This window comes from Neophocaena asiaeorientalis, unplaced genomic scaffold (assembly GCF_003031525.2).
Source record: "Neophocaena asiaeorientalis asiaeorientalis breed wild unplaced genomic scaffold, Neophocaena_asiaeorientalis_V1.1 scaffold29, whole genome shotgun sequence".
In the NCBI taxonomy this organism is placed as follows: domain Eukaryota; kingdom Metazoa; phylum Chordata; class Mammalia; order Artiodactyla; family Phocoenidae; genus Neophocaena; species Neophocaena asiaeorientalis.
In genome coordinates, this window is record NW_020174423.1 from 4,457,283 (window position 1) to 4,476,369 (window position 19,087).

General features: G+C 38.3%; 1 protein-coding gene across 1 annotated transcript in view; it reads left to right on the forward strand.

The window, feature by feature from the left end:
• The window catches only part of NIPAL2 (NIPA like domain containing 2), a 70,667-nt gene that overhangs the window by 10,386 nt on the left and 41,194 nt on the right, over positions 1-19,087 (forward strand). The window contains exons 2-3 of the mRNA XM_024756592.1: positions 9,341-9,409; positions 10,429-10,600. Of these exons, the coding sequence (XP_024612360.1) occupies positions 9,341-9,409; positions 10,429-10,600 (241 nt within the window). The remainder of the gene's footprint in view (positions 1-9,340; positions 9,410-10,428; positions 10,601-19,087) is intronic.

Consider the following 19,087-nt stretch of genomic DNA (forward strand, 5'->3'; position numbering starts at 1 on the left):
GTGAGTAATTATAAAACCCAGACATATGCATACCCTATGAGCTAGCAACTGAACTTCTTGGTATGTGGGTCCTGCCATCTTGATTTCACTCCAGTGAAATTGATTTGAGGCTTCTGGGCTCCAGAACTGTGAGAGAATAAATTTCTGTTGTTTTAAGCCACCAGGTTTTTGCTAATTTGTTACAGCAGTCACAGGAAGCTAACATACTCTCCAACCTAGGCAAATTTGTACTTTGTCCCTTCTGTTCCCATGGGTTCTACAGAACATACCTCTATTATAGATGTCACAGGTGGTAGTCTGTTATTGGTCGCTTTTTCTACCTCTTCTGAGCTTATCGAGGATACTTTGCATCCTTAGTTCCTGAAATAGGACCTAATATTTAGCAGTTACTAAATAAATACCAAATGGGTGCATGACTCAGTGAAGAGCTTCTGGTGTGGGCTTCGAGTTGTCTGTCTCCCATATCTACCATCTTCTCTCTGATCACTTCCATTTAATGTCCTTTTCTTCCACCTTGTGTGTTTTTCCCAAGCAGTGTCTACCTGTGGTTTTAAGCTGTGCAGTGCTTTTATTTTTCTACTTAATCTCTTTCCTTGGTTCAGCCAGCTTCCTTTTTATTTCTTGCTTTTATTTCTTTCCTTGTTATCATCTCCTCTTTTAACTCTTTTTCAATGAATCCATATTCTCTTTAATTTCATTGAGTCTATAAAGCAGAATTTTTTAACTTCTTAGTTTGAAAATTTTCCAACCTATAGATAATTAAGAAGAATAATACAGTAAACTCCATATGTCCTTCACGTGGAGATTCACCAGTTAACATTGTGAAATATTTGTTTGTTCTCTCTCTCCCTCTGTTTTTTATCTTATATTGTCATGTATCATTTGAAAGTAAGTTGCACACATTATGCGTCTTCACTCCTAGAAACTTAAGGATGTATCGCCAAGATTTTGGATGTCCTCCTATCCCCTCCCAACTTTCTGGAAGTAGATTTGTGTCTACCTGTTTACTAGGTGCAAATAAAAAACAACCCCAGCTCATTCCTAAGAGTTTCCTGTGAGATGAAGTGACCTGAATGTTCATTTCTCAGGTATATCATTTCCTTTCAGGTTCAGGCTCTTAAGATCATTCCTGCAGTGATTAGTTGACCTAAATCACTTAACCTATGGTATTTCTGGTATTCGAAACTGGATCGCTCACGTCCATGTTCAGGGATATTTTACTGCCTGGAACAGGAGGTAGCATTATTCTAGTTGTGAGTTGAATATGACTATTACAGTGTTCAAGACTAGCTCTGGTGCTTCCCTGGTGGCGCAGTGGTTGCGAGTCCGCCTGCCGATGCAGGGGACACGGGTTCGTGCCCCGGTCCGGGAAGATCCCACGTGCCGCGGAGCGACTGGGCCCGTGAGCCATGGCCGCTGAGCCTGTGCGTCCGGAACCTGTGCTCCGCAACGGGAGAGGCCACAACGGTGAGAGGGCCGCATGCCGCAAAAAAAAAAAAAAAAAAAAAAAAAAAAAAAAAGACTAGCTCTGAATCTATGGTTCTTTTGAACCATGTACTAGCTCCACTGGGTCTGATTCCAGATTTATGTTTTGAAGGCAGAGCCAGGAATATGGTTGAGTTCAAAGACAGAACTGGGATAGACTATGACCAATTCCACACATCCCTGTTATCATACCCCATTGCCATCTGGCCAAACTGCCCCACCCATGGATTATAGGTCAATGACTTTATGTGAAATGTCTAAAGAACATTCTGGCACCAAAAAGTAGGAGATAAGATTGTTATTCCAAATAAAACAAAAACATTCTTAGTACTCATTAGTACTGATATTTTGAACCTCATTCTCCATAAATTGTTTGCTGTGGCTCCCACCATCTATTTGTCAAGCCATCCTGGAAAAGCCAGAAATTGAGCTACAGTACTGACAGGAGTGAGCACGGCAAAAATTAAGGCCATCTTTCTGTGTCTCTGGTCTGTACTTCTAGCTGCATTGTTAAGGTGTGGAGCAACCTTTCCTTCTAACTATTATCTTTGCTTTATTTTATTTGCACTGAGAAAAAGAAACAGATCCTGCTAATTTTAAAACCGTGGTAAATTGGCATTGACTAGCCAGATGGTTACCTATTGCAGTCTGTGAAGAAATGGTGATTCAGACATGAGCTGGGTGCCTTGGGGCCAGAATTTGCCTGGTATCTATCTAGCTGTGTGACTTTGCACAAGTCACTTTCCTTCTCTGGCCCTCTGTTCTCTTTCCTGACCACCAGTCTCCAGATCAACAGGGAGGGGAGAAAAGAGGGCGGGGGAGAGAGAAGCTCTGAGTTTCCACTAATTCTAATATGCTAGAAATCAGATAACACTCTGAATAAAGTAATGAAGTAAACTAGATGTCTTTAATTTAAATGGCAAGTTTATAAGGGCTGCTCACTGTATGCAAATGCCACTTCTGATTGCAGGTGAGGATTTTGTAGTCATTAAAGCACATTTACCGGAGCCTCTAATTGGAAACAGCATTTAGTAATGCTTGCCTCAAGTCACTCTCTGTCCTTGAAGGTAATTAAACCACCTTTTTTAAGAAACATTGCAAATTTGAACCTTCCCCCCCCCAACAATTAGGGGCATTAATGAGGATTTACTGAATTACTGCTCTTTACAGGTATGTGTCAAATGAATTTAATGAGCATGCAATTAACCTTGAATAATTAGGTAAATTTTCAGAAAAACGAACAATAAGATATACCGGTTTATAATGTGTACTGGCGTACTTCCGAGAGACTGCACGTTCAGTTCCAGACCACCGCAATAAAGCAAGTATCACAACAAAGTGAGTCACATGAATTTTTTGGTTTCCCAGTGCATGTAAACGTTATATTTACACCTACAGTAGTCTGTTAAATGTGCGATTATATAGCATATTGCATCGTGTCTAAAAAAACAAGGTATATTGATTAAAAAACACTTTATTGCTAAGAAATGCTAACCATCATCTGAGCCTTCAATGTGTCATAATCTTTTTGCAATAGTACCGTCAAAGATCACTGATAACAGATCACCGTAACAAATACTGTGATAATGAAAAAGTTTGAAATATTGCGAGAATTACCAAAATGTGACACAGAGACACAAAGTGAGCAAATGCTGTTGGAAAAATGACGCTGATAGACTTGCTTGATGCAGGGTTGCCACAAACCTTCAATTTGTATAAAATGCAGTATCTGCAAGGTGCAATAAAGTGAAGCACAATAAATGAGGTATGTCCCTATTAGCAGGAGACTGTTCCTGACGCCTGCTTTATACTATATATTTCTGTTTTTTAGTATATATGAATTCACTAGATTTTAAAACTCAGGGGCTTCCCTGGTGGCACAGTAGTTAAGAATCTGCCTGCCAATGCAGGGGACACGGATTCGAGCCCTGGTCCGGGAAGATCCCACATGCCGCAGAGCATCTAAGGCTGCGCCACAACTACTGAGCCTGCGCTCTAGAGCCCGCGAGCCACAACTACTGAGCCCGCGTGCTGCAACTACTGAAGCCCACACGCCTAGAGCCCGTGCTCTGCAACAAGAGAAGCCACTGCAATGAAGAGTAGCCCCGGCTCGCCGCAACTAGAGAAAGCCCACACGCAGCAACGAAGACCCGACGCATCAAAAAAAACAAAAGTCAACAGGCAGCTTTCTTTTATTTATTTATTTTTGGCTGTGTTGGGTCTTCGTTGCTGCGTGCGGGCTTTCTCTAGTTGCAGCAAGCGGGGGCTACTCTTCATTGAGGTGCATGGACTTCTCATTGCAGTGGCTTCTCTTGTTGTGGAGCATGGGCTTTGGGCTCACAGGCTTCAGTAGTTGTAGCAGGTGGGCTCAGTAGTTGTGGCTCACGGGCTCTAGAGCACAGGCTGCGTAGTTGTGGCACACAGGCCTAGTTGCTTTGCAGCATGTGGGATCTTCCCAGACCAGGGCTCGAACCCGTGTCCCTTGCATTGGCAGGCGGAATCTTAACAACTGCGCCACCAGGGAAGCCCCAGCAGGCAGCTTTCTATTGCACACTAGTGGACACTTAATTGTTGAAATCTGAATTCTGGGACAAGCTTGTTCTCTCACGAAACTGAGTGTTTGCTGTATTCAAACCCCAGTTGGTTATAAAATACTGTTTGACATCTTCCTAGGGCCAAAGGTCAAAATTTACTATTTCTAGACAGTGTATAATCAATCTGAGACTATTTCAGTTCAAATAGCATTTAATAAACAACTTCTCTGTGCCAAAGACCTCTACTAGTCATTTGGGTTACAAAGATGAGTTGATAAGTCATAGCTCTGCTCTCAAGGAGTTTATAGTCTAGAGGGGAAATGCACTTGTAAAACATAATTATAGTACAGTTTAATATATGTACTGATAGGCATGTATAAAGACTCAATTCAAAAGGAGGCCAGAAAAGCTAAACTTGAAGATAGATCTGAGGAAATTATCCATAACTCAGTACAAAGAGGTAGAGTTGGAAAATATGAGAGCTATTTTAGGAAACAAGAATTTAAAAGTCCAACATACTTGTAAGAGGAGTTCCACGTGGAGAGAATAGAGAGAACCATAGATGTTGGATTGTAGTTGTGTAAGATGTTAACATCAAGGGGAGGACTGGGGGAAGAGTTCATGGACCTACCTGGACATTTCTTTGCAACCTACTGTGAGTCCATAATTATTTCAAAATTAAAAACATTTAACAATAATTACTGAAAGACTATAAATAAGATGTGTAACTTCCTAGCCAGAAGAGTAGGGAAAAGAAAAGAATAAAGAAAACTCAATCGTTTCAACAGGATTCAGGAAAAGAGAAATTAGAAAGCAAAGAAAAAGCAAGATAACTACAAACACAAAAAATATAGAAATAAAGGAAAATATATTTATAATCACAATAAACAAAATGGACTAACCTCCCCATCTGACAGAAAATCTAGTTATTTTCTATATATAAGAGACTTGACTAAAATATGATGCAGAAATGTTAAAGTGATGTGGAAAGTAGCAAATATCAAAAGAAAGCAGCTACAGTAATATCAGCTAAAATAGATTTTAAAGAAAAAACCTAATGATAAAAGGAACAATTACTGGGGGGGGTGGTGGTGTGATGAATTGGGAGATTGGGATTGACATGTGTGTATAAAATGGATGACTAATAAGCAAAAAATAAATAAATAAAAAATAAACATAAGTAAATAAATAAATAAAAATAAAATTTTAAAAAAAGAACAATTAGCTGGGAAGATAAAACAATCCTGATCCTGTATACACCTAGGACTATAGTCTTAAAATATATAAATACATGTTTGAGTAGATTTTTAACATACCTCCCTAGGCAATTGATAGACAAAGCAATACAAAATTTAGTAAGAATATCAAAGATTTGAACAATGACTTAATGGAGATAGATAGATGAATGGATAGATAGATAGATAGGAAGGATATATAAAATGTATTAACTCAACTTTTAAATACTTTATTTTCCAACATACATGGAACACTTATAAACTTGACCCTACACCAGCAGGTCACAAAACAAATTCCAATTTACACTGTATAATAGGTCAAAAGCAAATGTAAATATACCCACAGTGTATTTTCTGCCCACGACTCAGTAAAATTAGAAATTAGTAATGAAGTGATAGTCGACACCCCATTCATTTAGAAATATTAAAAAACACATCTCTGAATAATATAAGGCTCAGATAAAAATGATGAGATAATCAGAAAATAGTTAGAACTAAATACCAATGAAAACTGTACATGCCAAAACTATGCGGGCAGCTAAAACAGAGGGCGTACTTAGGGGGAAATGTAAAGTCCTATCTGCATGATAGAAAGAAACAGAAAAAACTAATGAGTTAAGAGTCCAAATGAAGAAGATGAAAAAAAGAAAAGCTGAGTAAACAAAATAAATAATAAAAATAAATCGAGGAAAGAAAGAAATATATTTGTATCAACTTCAGAAAAAAAAATCACTTATCTCTGGGAGGAAGAAGAGACTGAAATAGAGCTAGTTACATTTGTAACATTTTATTTCTTTGGGCAAAAAAAAAGATGTAAATGCTCTGTGTTTTTAAAATTATTTTTGTATAACAACTTATTGAAATGTAATTCACATATCATATAATCCACTCATTTAAATTGTACAGTTCACTGAGTTGTACGATCATTACCTCCAGCCTTTAGCTGTCATATGAACAATACTGGTATGTAAATTTGTGTACAAGCTTTTGTGTGGATATATGTTTTCATTTCTCTTGGATATATACCTCGGCATGGAATTGCTGAGTCAAATGGAAATTCCATGCTTAACTTTTTGAAGAACTTCCAGACTGTTTTCCAAAGTGGTTGCACCATTATATATTTCCATGAGCAGTGTTAGAGGGTTCTGATTTATCTACATCCTTACTAACACTTATTATCTGACTTTTTGATTATAGCTATATTATTTGGTATGAAGTGGTATATCACTGTGGTTTTGATTTGCAATCCCTGATGACTAGTGATGTTGAACATCTTTTCAATGTACTTGTTAGCCATTTGTCTTCTTTGGAGAAAGGTCTATTCAGATCCTTTGCCCATTTTTAATTGGGTCATTTGTCTTTTTATTATTGCGTTGTAAGTGTTCTTTATATAGTCTAGGTATAAGTCCCTTGCCAGATATATGATTTCCAAATATTTTCTCCCATTTTGTGGATTATCTTTTCACTTTCCTTGATAGTGTCCTTTGAAACAGAAAGTTTTTAATATTGATGAGGTCCAATTATTTTTTCTTTGTTGCTTATGCTTTTGATGTCTTATCTATGGGAATCCATGGCCAAATCCAAGGTCACAAAGATTTACCCTTATGTTTTCTTCTGAGAACTTTATAGTTTTGGCTCCTACATTTAGGTCTTTTGGTTAATTTTGAGTTAATTTTTGTATATGTTATGAGATCAGCAGCTGTACCATTTTACATCCCCACCAACAAAGAACTGGGGTTTCAATTTCTCCACATCCTTACCAACACTTGTTATTTTCTGTTGTTTTTTTTTTAAATTGTAGCTCTCCTACTGGGTTTGAAGTGGTAGCTTATTGTGGTTTTGATTTGCATTTCCCTAATGATTAGTGCTATTGAGCATCTTTTCATGTGCCTATTGGCCATTTATATATCTTCTTTGAAGAAAAGTCTATTTGAGTTCTTTGACCATTTTTCAGTTGCATTGTTTATTTTTTTGTTGTTGAGTTGTAGGGATTCTTTATATATTCTATATATCAATCTTTATCAGATATATGATTTGCAAATATTTTCTCCCATTGTGTGGGTTGCCTTTCACTCTGCTAATAGTGTCCTTTGGTGCACAAGAGATTTTAATCTTGATAAAGTCCAGCTTATCTATTTTTTCTTCTGTTGACTGTGCTTTCCATGTCATATCCAAGAAATTATTGCGAAATCCTGCTAACCAATTTCTAAACACTTGGCCTGGTGGTGTTTAAACTACTCAGTGAATCATTTAAAGAATTTTGAAGTAACTTATTTCTATTCAACAATTTACTTTTATAATTATAGAAGATTTTCATAATTATCCATTCAATCCCAAACTTCTTCTGGATTTTTATTTTCCTGATTACTGCCAAATGCAGTCAGTCAATTGTAAATCGAAAGCATGGAAATAGCACATTATATTATGATACAATTGTTCCCCATGAGGAATAGTGATCAAAATTAGTGCCAACTGCTTTTATTAGGAAAAGAAAATTCTTAACTGATTAAAGGCCATGGATATTATATGTCAACTATTAAATGGGTTTTCAACTTTTCTGCTTCATTTTTTAGAAATACTGAATTTCACTTCAGCACATATAATGAAGTTCTAAAACTTCAAAGACATTTTGCATTCTGAAAAGGGTTCCTTGTGGTTGTAATGTTCATTTGAAATTCAAATAACTCCTTGGAATTTGAAGCTAGCTAGAAGTTATGTACTGTAGAAGAAGAAGGGGAAGAGCCCTTCTCTCATTGCTAATTTTTACTGCTAGAAGATATTACATCTTTGTACCTAGATAGGAGCAGAATATGCATCTCTTGAAGTCATCAAATAATACATATGCTATCTATAGTAAAGATCTTGGGCAATGTGTCAGAACTAATTTTTTAACCTCTGTAGTTCTTGTTTTAAACCACTCTATACTTTCTCAAACAAGTATTTTTTTAAGCCCCTCATTTTTTTTTAAGTCTCTACATTTTATAGTAGATGATGTAGAAGACCCAATGGAAGTCTTAGACATGATTCCCTTCCCTCAGAGAATTTGCCGTCTATTTATAGAGCCTAATGATACACCTGACAATATAAAAGAAGAAATAAGGGATGTTCACCATTTAGAGTCTGAGAAAGTAAAGATGGGCTGTGGTGTCTGAGAAGGTCGTAAGGAGGTAGAGCTCCGATGGCCAGGAGGGTGAGGTCTGATTGAAATGGGCTGAGGGAAGAAGATACTCTGTCTGGGTGAGAGGAATGACATGAGAAAAAGTATGACATCTGACTGGAGAAGTCAGGAACCAGGTACCCAAGGTAGAGGGAGCACCTTAAAGTGTGCTGTGGACAATTGGATGGGTCAGGTTAAGGACCGATTATGGGGAGCTGGTACAGTAGTTTTGTATTTAATATAGTTGTCTGTAGAGAGACATTGTGGGTTCTTGACCAGCAGAGTGGCGGGAAAATTTAGTCTGTCTCCAGTGAGGTTCATAGCAGTTTAGAGATAAAGGGATTTTGGGAAACATCTTATCCAACATCCCCTGTTTACTGAGGCCGAGGGAGGAGCTGAAATAACTTACTCAGTGTCGCCCATTAGAAAATAGCAGATCTGAATCTCAGGTTCATCCTTTAACCCCAAAGCCAATGATCTCTCTTTCATACCACAGTCTTCCAGAATATCTTAAGAGAAAGAAAAGAGGGAGAACAGAAATAATTATATAGTCCATACTTGAGGCAATGAACACCCCAATCAGAGAGGTTGCTGAGGAAATTGGCAGACAGGATAAATAGAAGCATCTTAGTGGGAAAAAGTCAGAACCTGATGACTGTTTATTTTAGTGAATGAAGCACATATCTAGAGAATTCAGTAAAGGACTGAACTAGTTATAAAAAATAATATTTGACTAAAGTGAAAAATTAATCCTAATAAAACCATTATTCATATTCCAGGTGACCCTGGCAAACAGGTGCTAAGTAAATATTTGCTGAATGAATGAACAAATGAATGAATGTATCAACTTAAATTTTCATAGTTTTTTTGGTAAATATCTTACAAGTGCTATTTAAAGTACCATTTAAAGAAAACATTTTCTTTTATAGATTCACCTTTTTGGAGTTTTGCTGGCCATTTTAGGAAACTTGGTAATCAGCGTTTCCCTAAATATTCAGGTAAGAAGAAGCTTATTTTCCTAACTCTGTAGTTTGATCCAGGGACACATTATGACTTCAGTGAGCCTCAGGCACTTTTGCCTTCTTGGACTTCCTCCTCCATTAAAGAAAGTATATCTTATGACCTCATTGATATAAAGACAAATATAATCCAGGCTAGATTGTGTCCATCTTTTTTCTTCTGATTTTAAGAGAAGTTAAATGTTTTGTGAGCCTCTTAATAGTATTGTGTACCCCAGACCAGGCGCCTGTGCATTTGTATCACACTTAAAAAGATGTTCATATCTTGGCATAAGCCAAGATTTATTTTAATATTCTACATTTTCTTATAGTACTTTTATTATTTTCTAAATAACTTCTGAAATTTTAAAAAAATTTTAAAGAAAAGATTTTAAAATAATCTAGAATTGTACATACTTCTTAAGGAAGTAAGTTCAGTTATCATAAAATCAATAGGGAAATAGAGCTTTATTTAATGGCCAGTTTTTCAGGAATTCATACATTTCCAATACAAAGAAATACTCAGACCAGATATAAATGAGTTCCCCCATCCCTCTGCTACCAGAGCTTTCTGCCCTGTTATGTTTATTGTGGTAGCAACTTCGACTCATAGATTTGAATCCCTTTTCCAAAGGTGTTTCTTTAGTAACTTATCTTTATTTCAGCATTTGAATTTTTTTGACAATCTAAAAGAAGTATTTTGGTGTGGTGGACTAAAAAGTCACTTAACTCCTTAACACACACTCCGTCTTTAGATAGTAACAATGATATTTACTTCACAGAGCTGTTACGAGAATTAAGCAATATGTGAGAAGGCCCTTTAAACTATACAATGCTATATCAGTATGATTCACTCCTGTTAATATGTTTGGAACAAACAGAAAACCATAATAATTGCTCTGTAATAATCTGCAAATACATTTAAAAACCATGAAGCAATTTTATAGGACCAAAAATTTCAAGGCCAAGTTTTGGTTGGGTGGAGATATTTTCTTATTTACATTGTGATGTACTTCCAGAAATATTCGCATCTTCAGCTGGTGCACCAAGAACACCCGAGGCCGTACTTCAAGAGCGTGCTGTGGTGGAGCGGCGTCATACTGATGGCTGTGGGAGAGACAGGAAACTTTGCAGCCTATGGATTTGCCCCCATTACTCTCATTGCTCCATTAGGCTGTGTGTCTGTTACAGGTGAGCCATTTTTCTGTGTTTTGACCAATAGAAATTTTAAGAGATCAAAATAGTTGGCAAAAAAAAATACAGCTTAAACAACACATGCACAAAAGAAAAAAGTCGTTTCCTGTTTTCTTAGCATGTTGACTTGGAACAATTATACTACCAATTTCAGTTATTCACTGTCATGGTGCCACATTAACCACAAAGAAACTTGCATTTTGTAGCTGTAACATCTATGTTTCAAAGCCTGATTCCCAGTGTCTGAGTCTTAATAAATGAAATTAACAGTAGCAGAAAATGTTATACCATGCTTTTTAATCATTAATGAATTATCTTAAAGCATTTGTAATAAAATGTTATGTTTTATTCATATGCTAAACTGACATTACACGTAGTTAGAGTCCTTGACGCCTGATCAATAGGTTAGCATCTCTTTTACATTAAGAATTAGAAATAAAAACAAACAAATGGGGGCTTCCCTGGTGGCGCAGTGGTTGAGAATCTGCCTGCCAGTGCAGGGGACACGGGTTCGAGCCCTGGTCTGGGAGGATCCCACATGCCGCGGAGCGACTGGGCCCGTGAGCCACAACTGCTGAGCCTGCGCGTCTGGAGCCTGTGCTCTGCAACAGGAGAGGCCGCGATAGTGAGAAGCCCGCGCACCGCGATGAAGAGTGGCCCCCGCTTGCCACAACTAGAGAAAGCCCTCACACGGAAACGTAGACCCAACACTGCCATAAATAAATAAATAAAGCAAACTGTCAACAAGTAAAAATAAATAAACACTATTAAAAAAAAAAAAAAAAAAACAAACAAACAAATGGGACCTAATGAAACTGAAAAGCTTTTACACAGCAAAGGAACCATAAACAAGACGAAAAGACAATCCTCATAATGGGAGAAAATATTTGCAAATGAAGCAACTGACAAAGGAAAAATCTCCAAAGTATACAAGCAGCTCATGCAGCTCAATATCAAAAAAACAAACAACCCAATCCAAAAATGGGCAGAAGACCTAAACAGACATTTCTCCAAAGAAGATATACAGATTGCCAACAAACACGTGAAAGGATGCTCAGCATCACTAATCATCAGAGAAATACAAATCAAAACTACAATGAGATATCATCTCACACCGGTCAGAATGGCCATCATCAAAAAATCCACTAACAATAAAGTGCTGGAGAGGGTGTGGAGAAAAAGGAACCCTCTTGCACTGTTGGTGGGAATGGAAAGGGCATGGAGAGGGGCAAGGGTAAGCTTGGACGAAGTGATAGAGTGGCATGGACACATATACACTACCAAATGTAAAATAGGTAGCTAGTGACACAAGAGAAGCCCGCGCACCACAAAGAAGAGTAGCCTCCGCTTGCCACAACTGGAGAAAGTTCGCGCACAGAAACAAAGACCCAACAAAGCCAAAAATTAAAAAAAAGAAAAAAAACAAATAAATTTAAAAAAAGAAAGAATGTGTATTTTTACAGTAATGTCACAATTATCCTACTTTCAAAATTTGTATGACTTACTAAATACATTTAGAAAAGAAAATATGAGATGTTGGTAAAGACTGAAAAAAAAAAGCAAAAATTACTGCTAAAAAAGAGAACAGTCTCTAAGCCATGTTAAAATCAATAAAATCTTTTGAGTTTCACCCTTTATCTGCTGCTATGGAAACAGCATGTTTCTATGTTTCTGTGAATTTGGCATCTTCATTGAAATAGAAACAAGTTGATGGCTATTGTCTGGTAGCAACTAGATCAAGCATAATGTGCACCCACATATCCCAATTGTAATATTTCTCCTAAAAATTATATGATAATCTTAAAAAAAAAAGCATAGTTTAAACTGAAATAATGTATACTCAAAGAGAATTTTATTTCATTTTGAAAGTAGTTTCCCCTTCTTAATAATTTAAAATATCTTATTTAAAATACTTTCATGATGTACAATAGTAGAATAGTTAGCAAAGAACACTTTTTTGGCTTTCAAGAAATTGTTCAGTTAAAATCACCCTACTCTGAATAGGCACACAATTTATGTAATCATTTGACTTTTTTTTTCTTTTTTTTTTTATTTGACATTTTTAACATTCAGATAAAATCAGCAATTTGAGGATATCTTATCTTCTATTTACTACTGCACATACCGCGTACATGGACATTCTGGATGTATTTTTCTTCTCAAAATTTGAGAAATAATAGATAAAAGGTATTGTTACATTGTCACCTTGGGACCTCTACAGGCCCCAGTTGTTCTGAAAATGTTGTATTATTTTTCACAGTGAGTATCTGTTTAGAGGTGATCTTTAGTTTCGTTTCTTATTCTGCTTCATGCTCAGTTTCTATGCAATGTCCAAAGACAAAAGTGTCCGTGCAGATCAAACAGATGCCTCGGCGGGGAGGGTTGAGTGTGTGAGCCACATTGTACTGAAATTCTCCATTTATCTCTAGTCCCCCAGCCCTGGGAAAACTTTTTTCTGGGAATGAGAAGAAAAGAGCCATTCCAACTAACACAAAGAAAGGGGGATGTGCTAGATTTATTATAAAGATCAGCGATCTCACAGAAATGAAATATTAGCCAGACCTCTTGGGACCTGAAGTGAGAATTCGGAAATTGCCGGAGATGATGGGCCAGCCTTGATACTCCTCATAGACATTCAATGAAGACGCCTGTGAAGCTGCTCATTTTGGCACGTCTTGCTCGAAACTCTCATTAATAACGGGAAGTTTTAAGTTTAACCACCTTCCCCTTGGACAGTGACCTGTCCTCCCCAAACTCCCTGAGGGGAGGGGGCAGTCCACCCACCTTCAAACTTGGAGATGGGCTTTTCTCAATGCTACAGATCATTTTTCTTTGTCTGCTCCTAGCCTGGATTAATGTTTCAACTTTAGAACATTTTTAGCAACCTCCCTCTCTGCCCATTTAAAATGATTCCAAGAAGTAAACTTATAGCCTCAAACATAAATTGTTTCCTGCTTTACAATCTTTGCAAACAGTAATATATGCTCATACATAATATTCTCACAGCACTCTTGCACTGAATTTAGGTCACTGTGCAATGCTGTGGGAGGGTGAGGGATGCTGGTGATTGAGAATTTTCCCCAGAACAACCCCCTACCACTTTTATAATTCTTTATAAAGATTCTAGAAACTCTAGAAAACTTGAAGCAAAAGGGACAGTATTTTTTAATAAATACGTTATCTTATGGCTATGTCTACAGGTGAGGCAGAAGAGTGTCTACACTTTACTGAGCTAGAAATTTTATTTTCCCTATTATTTCTTGGGAGCTTCAAGAAAGAAATCAAAGCTTTCTTTGAATTTTTTTTTTTTTTAAAGATAATGTCTGTTGCAGTGTTGCATGAGGGATTGCATATTCTTTTCTGGCTTTCAAATTTTGAAAAGAAAAAAAATAAGAAAGGAAGAAAACTGAAGTCCAGAACAGTTTTTTAAAAGTTTTAGCTCTTAAGTCTGAATTAAGGAACTTTCTTCCATTTTCCTCATTCTCCTTGGGCAGCCTGGTTCATACCAACACACTGTGTTCCTTTTCTCCTCTCCAGAAGTAAGGATAAATTGTGTGAGTCACTATCTCACTACATCCAGGCTGCTAATATTGTCAGTCCCACTGTTTTGTCTTACATAATCAAAATTCCTCCTCCCTTTGTACACTTCAGTGGAACAGATTTTTTTTGTGTGTCTTTTTTTTTTTTTAGGACTAGCACTACAGTAAGCACCATGGATATTTCAGTTCTCACTCTACCCACATTCCTGCCTTGAACCATCTTCCTTTCTATTCTTTCTTTCCCTCTATCTGTGTGGCCTGCTGCTCTACACTGACATGCTTACCTGGAGACAGCATTTCTCGAGCACTAGTTTTACTGATGGTTTCATAGGTGTTCTAAGAAACAAAGAATTCTGTAAGCAAACAGGTTTCTGCAATATTGGATTTAAAATGTGACACAGGTTTTGTTAGTGGAGGACTTCTTGAGGCCCTGGGATGGGCCCAGGCATGCTGTCAGTCTTTCCGAGGCAGATGCAGTAAGCCAGCTTTCCCAAACCTATTGTCCACAAGGTGCCTTTATAAGAAGTATCTCAAGGGACAACAGTTTTGCAGAAAACCCTTTAGAGTTCTTCAAGCAATGCTCACAAGCAGTCACAGCATCCTAGAGACTCAAACAGGGTAGATAACTGGCCGGTGCCTGCAGTGGGGGGTGGATAATGGGGAGTGATCCTGGTGTATAGGCGGATCTGAATTCCCAAGCCTGGGTCCAGCTTTTGGAGAAAGAGGATCAGAGCCCTTGTATCCTTGTATCACCTTATATTTTCACCCTCTTTTTCTCACTGAAGGGCTTCCTCAGTGAATAATAGGGCAAAAGCTTATTCTGACTAAAATGCTGGTTATATGCTGGCAGTATGATTAATTCTAGATTTTGACTTGTGTTTGTTTTTCCATTAATTAAGAAAGCTTAAGAGATGGTTTTTCAATTTCGTCTAAAGCCTTGGGTGGATACTCTTCTACAGGGCAGTAGAATGGTGAAGAGCGCAAAGCTCTAGGACCACACTGCCAGCCTTCAGATCTCAGCTCTGCCCCTGGAAAGCTCTGCGACCTTGGGCAAGTTATTTAAATGGGAATATGCCTCAGCTCCCTAATCTGTAAAGTGGGGATACAAATAGTTCTTACCTCAGAAGTTGTTGTGGGGAAGAATTGAGTAAACACGAACACTTAAGAACGGTGTAGGATACATAGTGCAGTGACAACTAGCCATTGTCACTGTGATTTATAATCATTATTAAAAAGAAACAAATTACTTTATTCTTTTTTTGAATTTATTTATTTAATTATTTTTGGCTGCGTTGGGTCTTCATTGCTGCGCGAAGGCTTTCTCTAGTTGCGGCGAACGGGGGCTACCCTTTGTTGCGGTGCACGGGCTTCTCATTGTGGTGGCTTCTCTTCTTGGGGAGCTCGGGTTCTAGGCACGCGGCCTTCAGTAGTCGTGCCTCATGGGCTCTAGAGCGCAGGCTCAGTAGTTGTGGCGCATGGATTTAGTTGCTCTGCAGCATGTAGGATCTTCCTGGGCCAGGGCTCGAACCCATGTGCCCTGCATTGGCAGGCGGATTCTTAACCACTGCGCCATCAGGGATGTCCAGTACTTTATTCTTTATAACAGAGTTTACTTCCATGCCCCTGAAGGTGACTGGTGGTTAAATTATCTAAAATGGATGAACCACTTCAAGAAATGCTTTTTATTGTTCTTATCCATGCAGTAATTAATTCTCAGGGAGCAGAAATGTGGGCTTTTCACAGCTCATTTGTTCAGCCATTAAGCAGCATTTACCCTTTGACTTCTCCACATATTCCCCACTAAAACGTGTTGGAAAATACTCAAATTTCCAAATAACCTACCAATACCAAATACATTTAAAAAACAGACACAGAAATTTGTCCAAGGAAAAACATAGCAGTCTGAGACATGCGTGCAACTTTCTGTCTTCTTGCTCTGGCTTCAAAGCACTTTTGTTCACTTGCTAATTAACTTCAGAGAGGCTTTCAGGTCTAACTGCAATTTGAGAAAGTGTTTTCTGAGAAACTAGTTATTATACCAGAAATCCAATAAAAAGAAATAAGTTGGATATTCTGAGGAGTTTGTAATAAAATTTTAATCTACTGCTAATCTTTCCTGTCCCACTTCCCCAGGAGGCCTTTCTGGGCTTCTACACTAAATTAAACAAGCTTATTCTCTGCTCCCTAAGCACCCTGCATGGGCCCTCTGCTCAGCTATTTGGTGCCTTTTTGTGAATTAGAAAAAGGCATCCTTTCTCATGATACTCTATTTCTGTCTTTCTGTTTGCAAATTATCGTAATACAATAATTTCATTAGAGAAGGACACTCTGGTGCCATCTGTCAGAAAATTGTCCTGAGAAATATACAAGTCACCAAGATCTGACATGTGGGTGATGACCCCTCAGGTGTAGTGTATTTGTGCAGTGCACAACCTGCTCGACTGCATGTAGCAGCCTTGACCCTATACTTCCCCTTTGGCAACACTCATCATGTTCACAATGACCTATTGAATGCATTCTGGCCATTCAGCTGAGACCCAGGAGACTGGTGACTGTGTGTGCCTGCTGTCTGCTCTTTCCAGGAGAGCATGGTGCAGGAAATCACACAACACAATACAGCCTCACAGAATTGGTTCGAATTTGAATTATGATAAAATGAGGATTGGGCATTCTGGGATGCTCTGTTCTAGGATGCTGGACGAGAAGCGTTCTGTTCTGTTCTAGGGTGTTGTTTAAAAGATTTCAATTCCCAATGAAGCACAATGGCTAAACATTTCATTGCAAACAACTTGTGAATACTCACTTCTGTAAATATTTAAAGGTTTATTAAGCTTGTCCTTTGGGGTGTTGAGTTATATTATTTGTGTATCTACAAAACATGACTTTACATTTAATGTTTTCGTTTTTCTGTTCATCGCCATGACTGTGATCTGTGCTATGCGTCAGCATTGAGATGATTAAAAATAATAAAGTTATCGACAGTCCAAAGAGTTGAAGCCACAAAAAATTAAAGGAGGTTCGTGGTAGACCTTTCTCAGCATAAAACTGACTTGGCTAGGGGTGGCAAAGGAATGGGATATGAAGGGAGATTGTTGCAGGGGCAGGGAGGGTGGGAGAAATAAAACATAATAGAGGACTTCCCTGGTGGCGCAGTGGTTAAGAATCTGCCTGCCAATGCAGGGCACATGGGTTCAAGCCCTGGTCCGGGAAGATCCCACATGCCGCAGAGCAGCTAAGCCCTTGAGCCACAACTACTGAGCCCACGTGCCACAACTGCTGAAGCCCACGTGCCTAGAGCCCATGATCCACAACAAAAGAAGCCACAGCAATGAGAAGCCCATGCACCACAACGAAGGGCAGCCCCTGCTCACTGCAACTAGAGAAAGCCCACACGCAGCAACGAAGATCCAACACAGTCAAAAATAAATAAATAAATTTATAAAAAAAAACAAAACAAATGTGATGGACATTTTTCAGTTCTATACCTCTGAGTATATTGATTTAAAGTAATTAGAAAAGAGTTCAGAGAATATATCACCTTTTTCCAAGTTAAATTCAGGCAACAGTTTAGAAATAGTTAAAGATAAGAAACTAATATTGAATGAGCATCCACCTTGCCACGTACTGTATGAAACTTACAACCTTGTTATTTTACTTAATTACTGCCCAGATGAATAGAAGTGAGTAATAAGTAGGTTAAATTTGAGATGAATTATATGAGATCAAACACTTGGAATTTTATATGGAATGATAAAATTAATAGCAGTGAGATCTCCTTGGCCCTGGAATAATTTCCTAAGAGAAGTAGTCACCCTGTGACTGCGCTAATTTGGATTAAGGCTGGAAAGCTGACTGCACTGAGAGAATGAGGCAGATGACTGGTAAGTCTTTTCCATCTCTCATTTTCCCTAACATGCTGGCTTTTGCTCAAATTGAAATTCATGATGTGGAATATACGTTGTTTCGTGTATCTCTGTGTGCCATTATAAAGCTGTAAGCTGAAATGTGTCTGTATTCCATTAAATGATGGTCATAGCACAGCCAGAAAGCCCTGGTGAGGCCTTTTGGAATTCCAGAGAAGTCATCTCAAGCAGAAACTTTGGTCTCCAAGATTTTTATTAGAAACAAATGAAAGAAAACATAAACAGGCCAATGAGCGAGTGACCTGTAGTGTTCCACAAACCTCGATGCTGTGGATTCTCTCAGTCCTTTAGCGCCCTGTGCTTGGTGCCAGCCTGGATGAAGTCATTGGAGCTCTAAACCTCACGGGCTGCCTGTGATAGTGGCACTTTACACGGACGTTTATTTTAATGTTGGAAATATGCAGAAAATATCCCTTTTCTCAGTGGCTTGCTGGGTTGTCTGCCTTAGCACATTTGTCTCAAAACCAGCCTAAATAAGATGTGTGAAATAAATCTCTGAAGTTCTCATTTTGTGTCTGCTCATGCACTCTCAGCTGAAAGCATTCCTAAAACCTAAAAAACTTTATTTGAAACATCTTTTCCACCCATCCTTATTTTCTGAGAACGCCACAGTGTATTTCTAAAGAAATTGCTAATGATGATGTAATGCACTATTACATTTATAATACAGAGTTAATCCTGTCAGTGACAGTAGTTTTACTTTTTTGGACTCCTTTCAATTTAATCACTAATGTACGTCAAGAAAAATGTAGAAAAGAAAAGATTGGGTTTCCCTGGTGGCACAGTGGTTAAGAATCCGCCTGCCAGTGCAGGGGACATGGGTTCGAGCCCTGGTCCGGGAAGACCCCACATGCTGCAGAGCAACTAAGCCCATGTGCCACAATTACTGAGCCTGCACTGTAGAGCCCATGCACCACAACTACTGAGCCTGTGCTCTAGAGCCCGCGAGCCACAACTACTGAAGCCCGTACACCTAGAGCCCGTGCTCTACAACAAAGAGAAGCCACCACAATGAGAAGCCC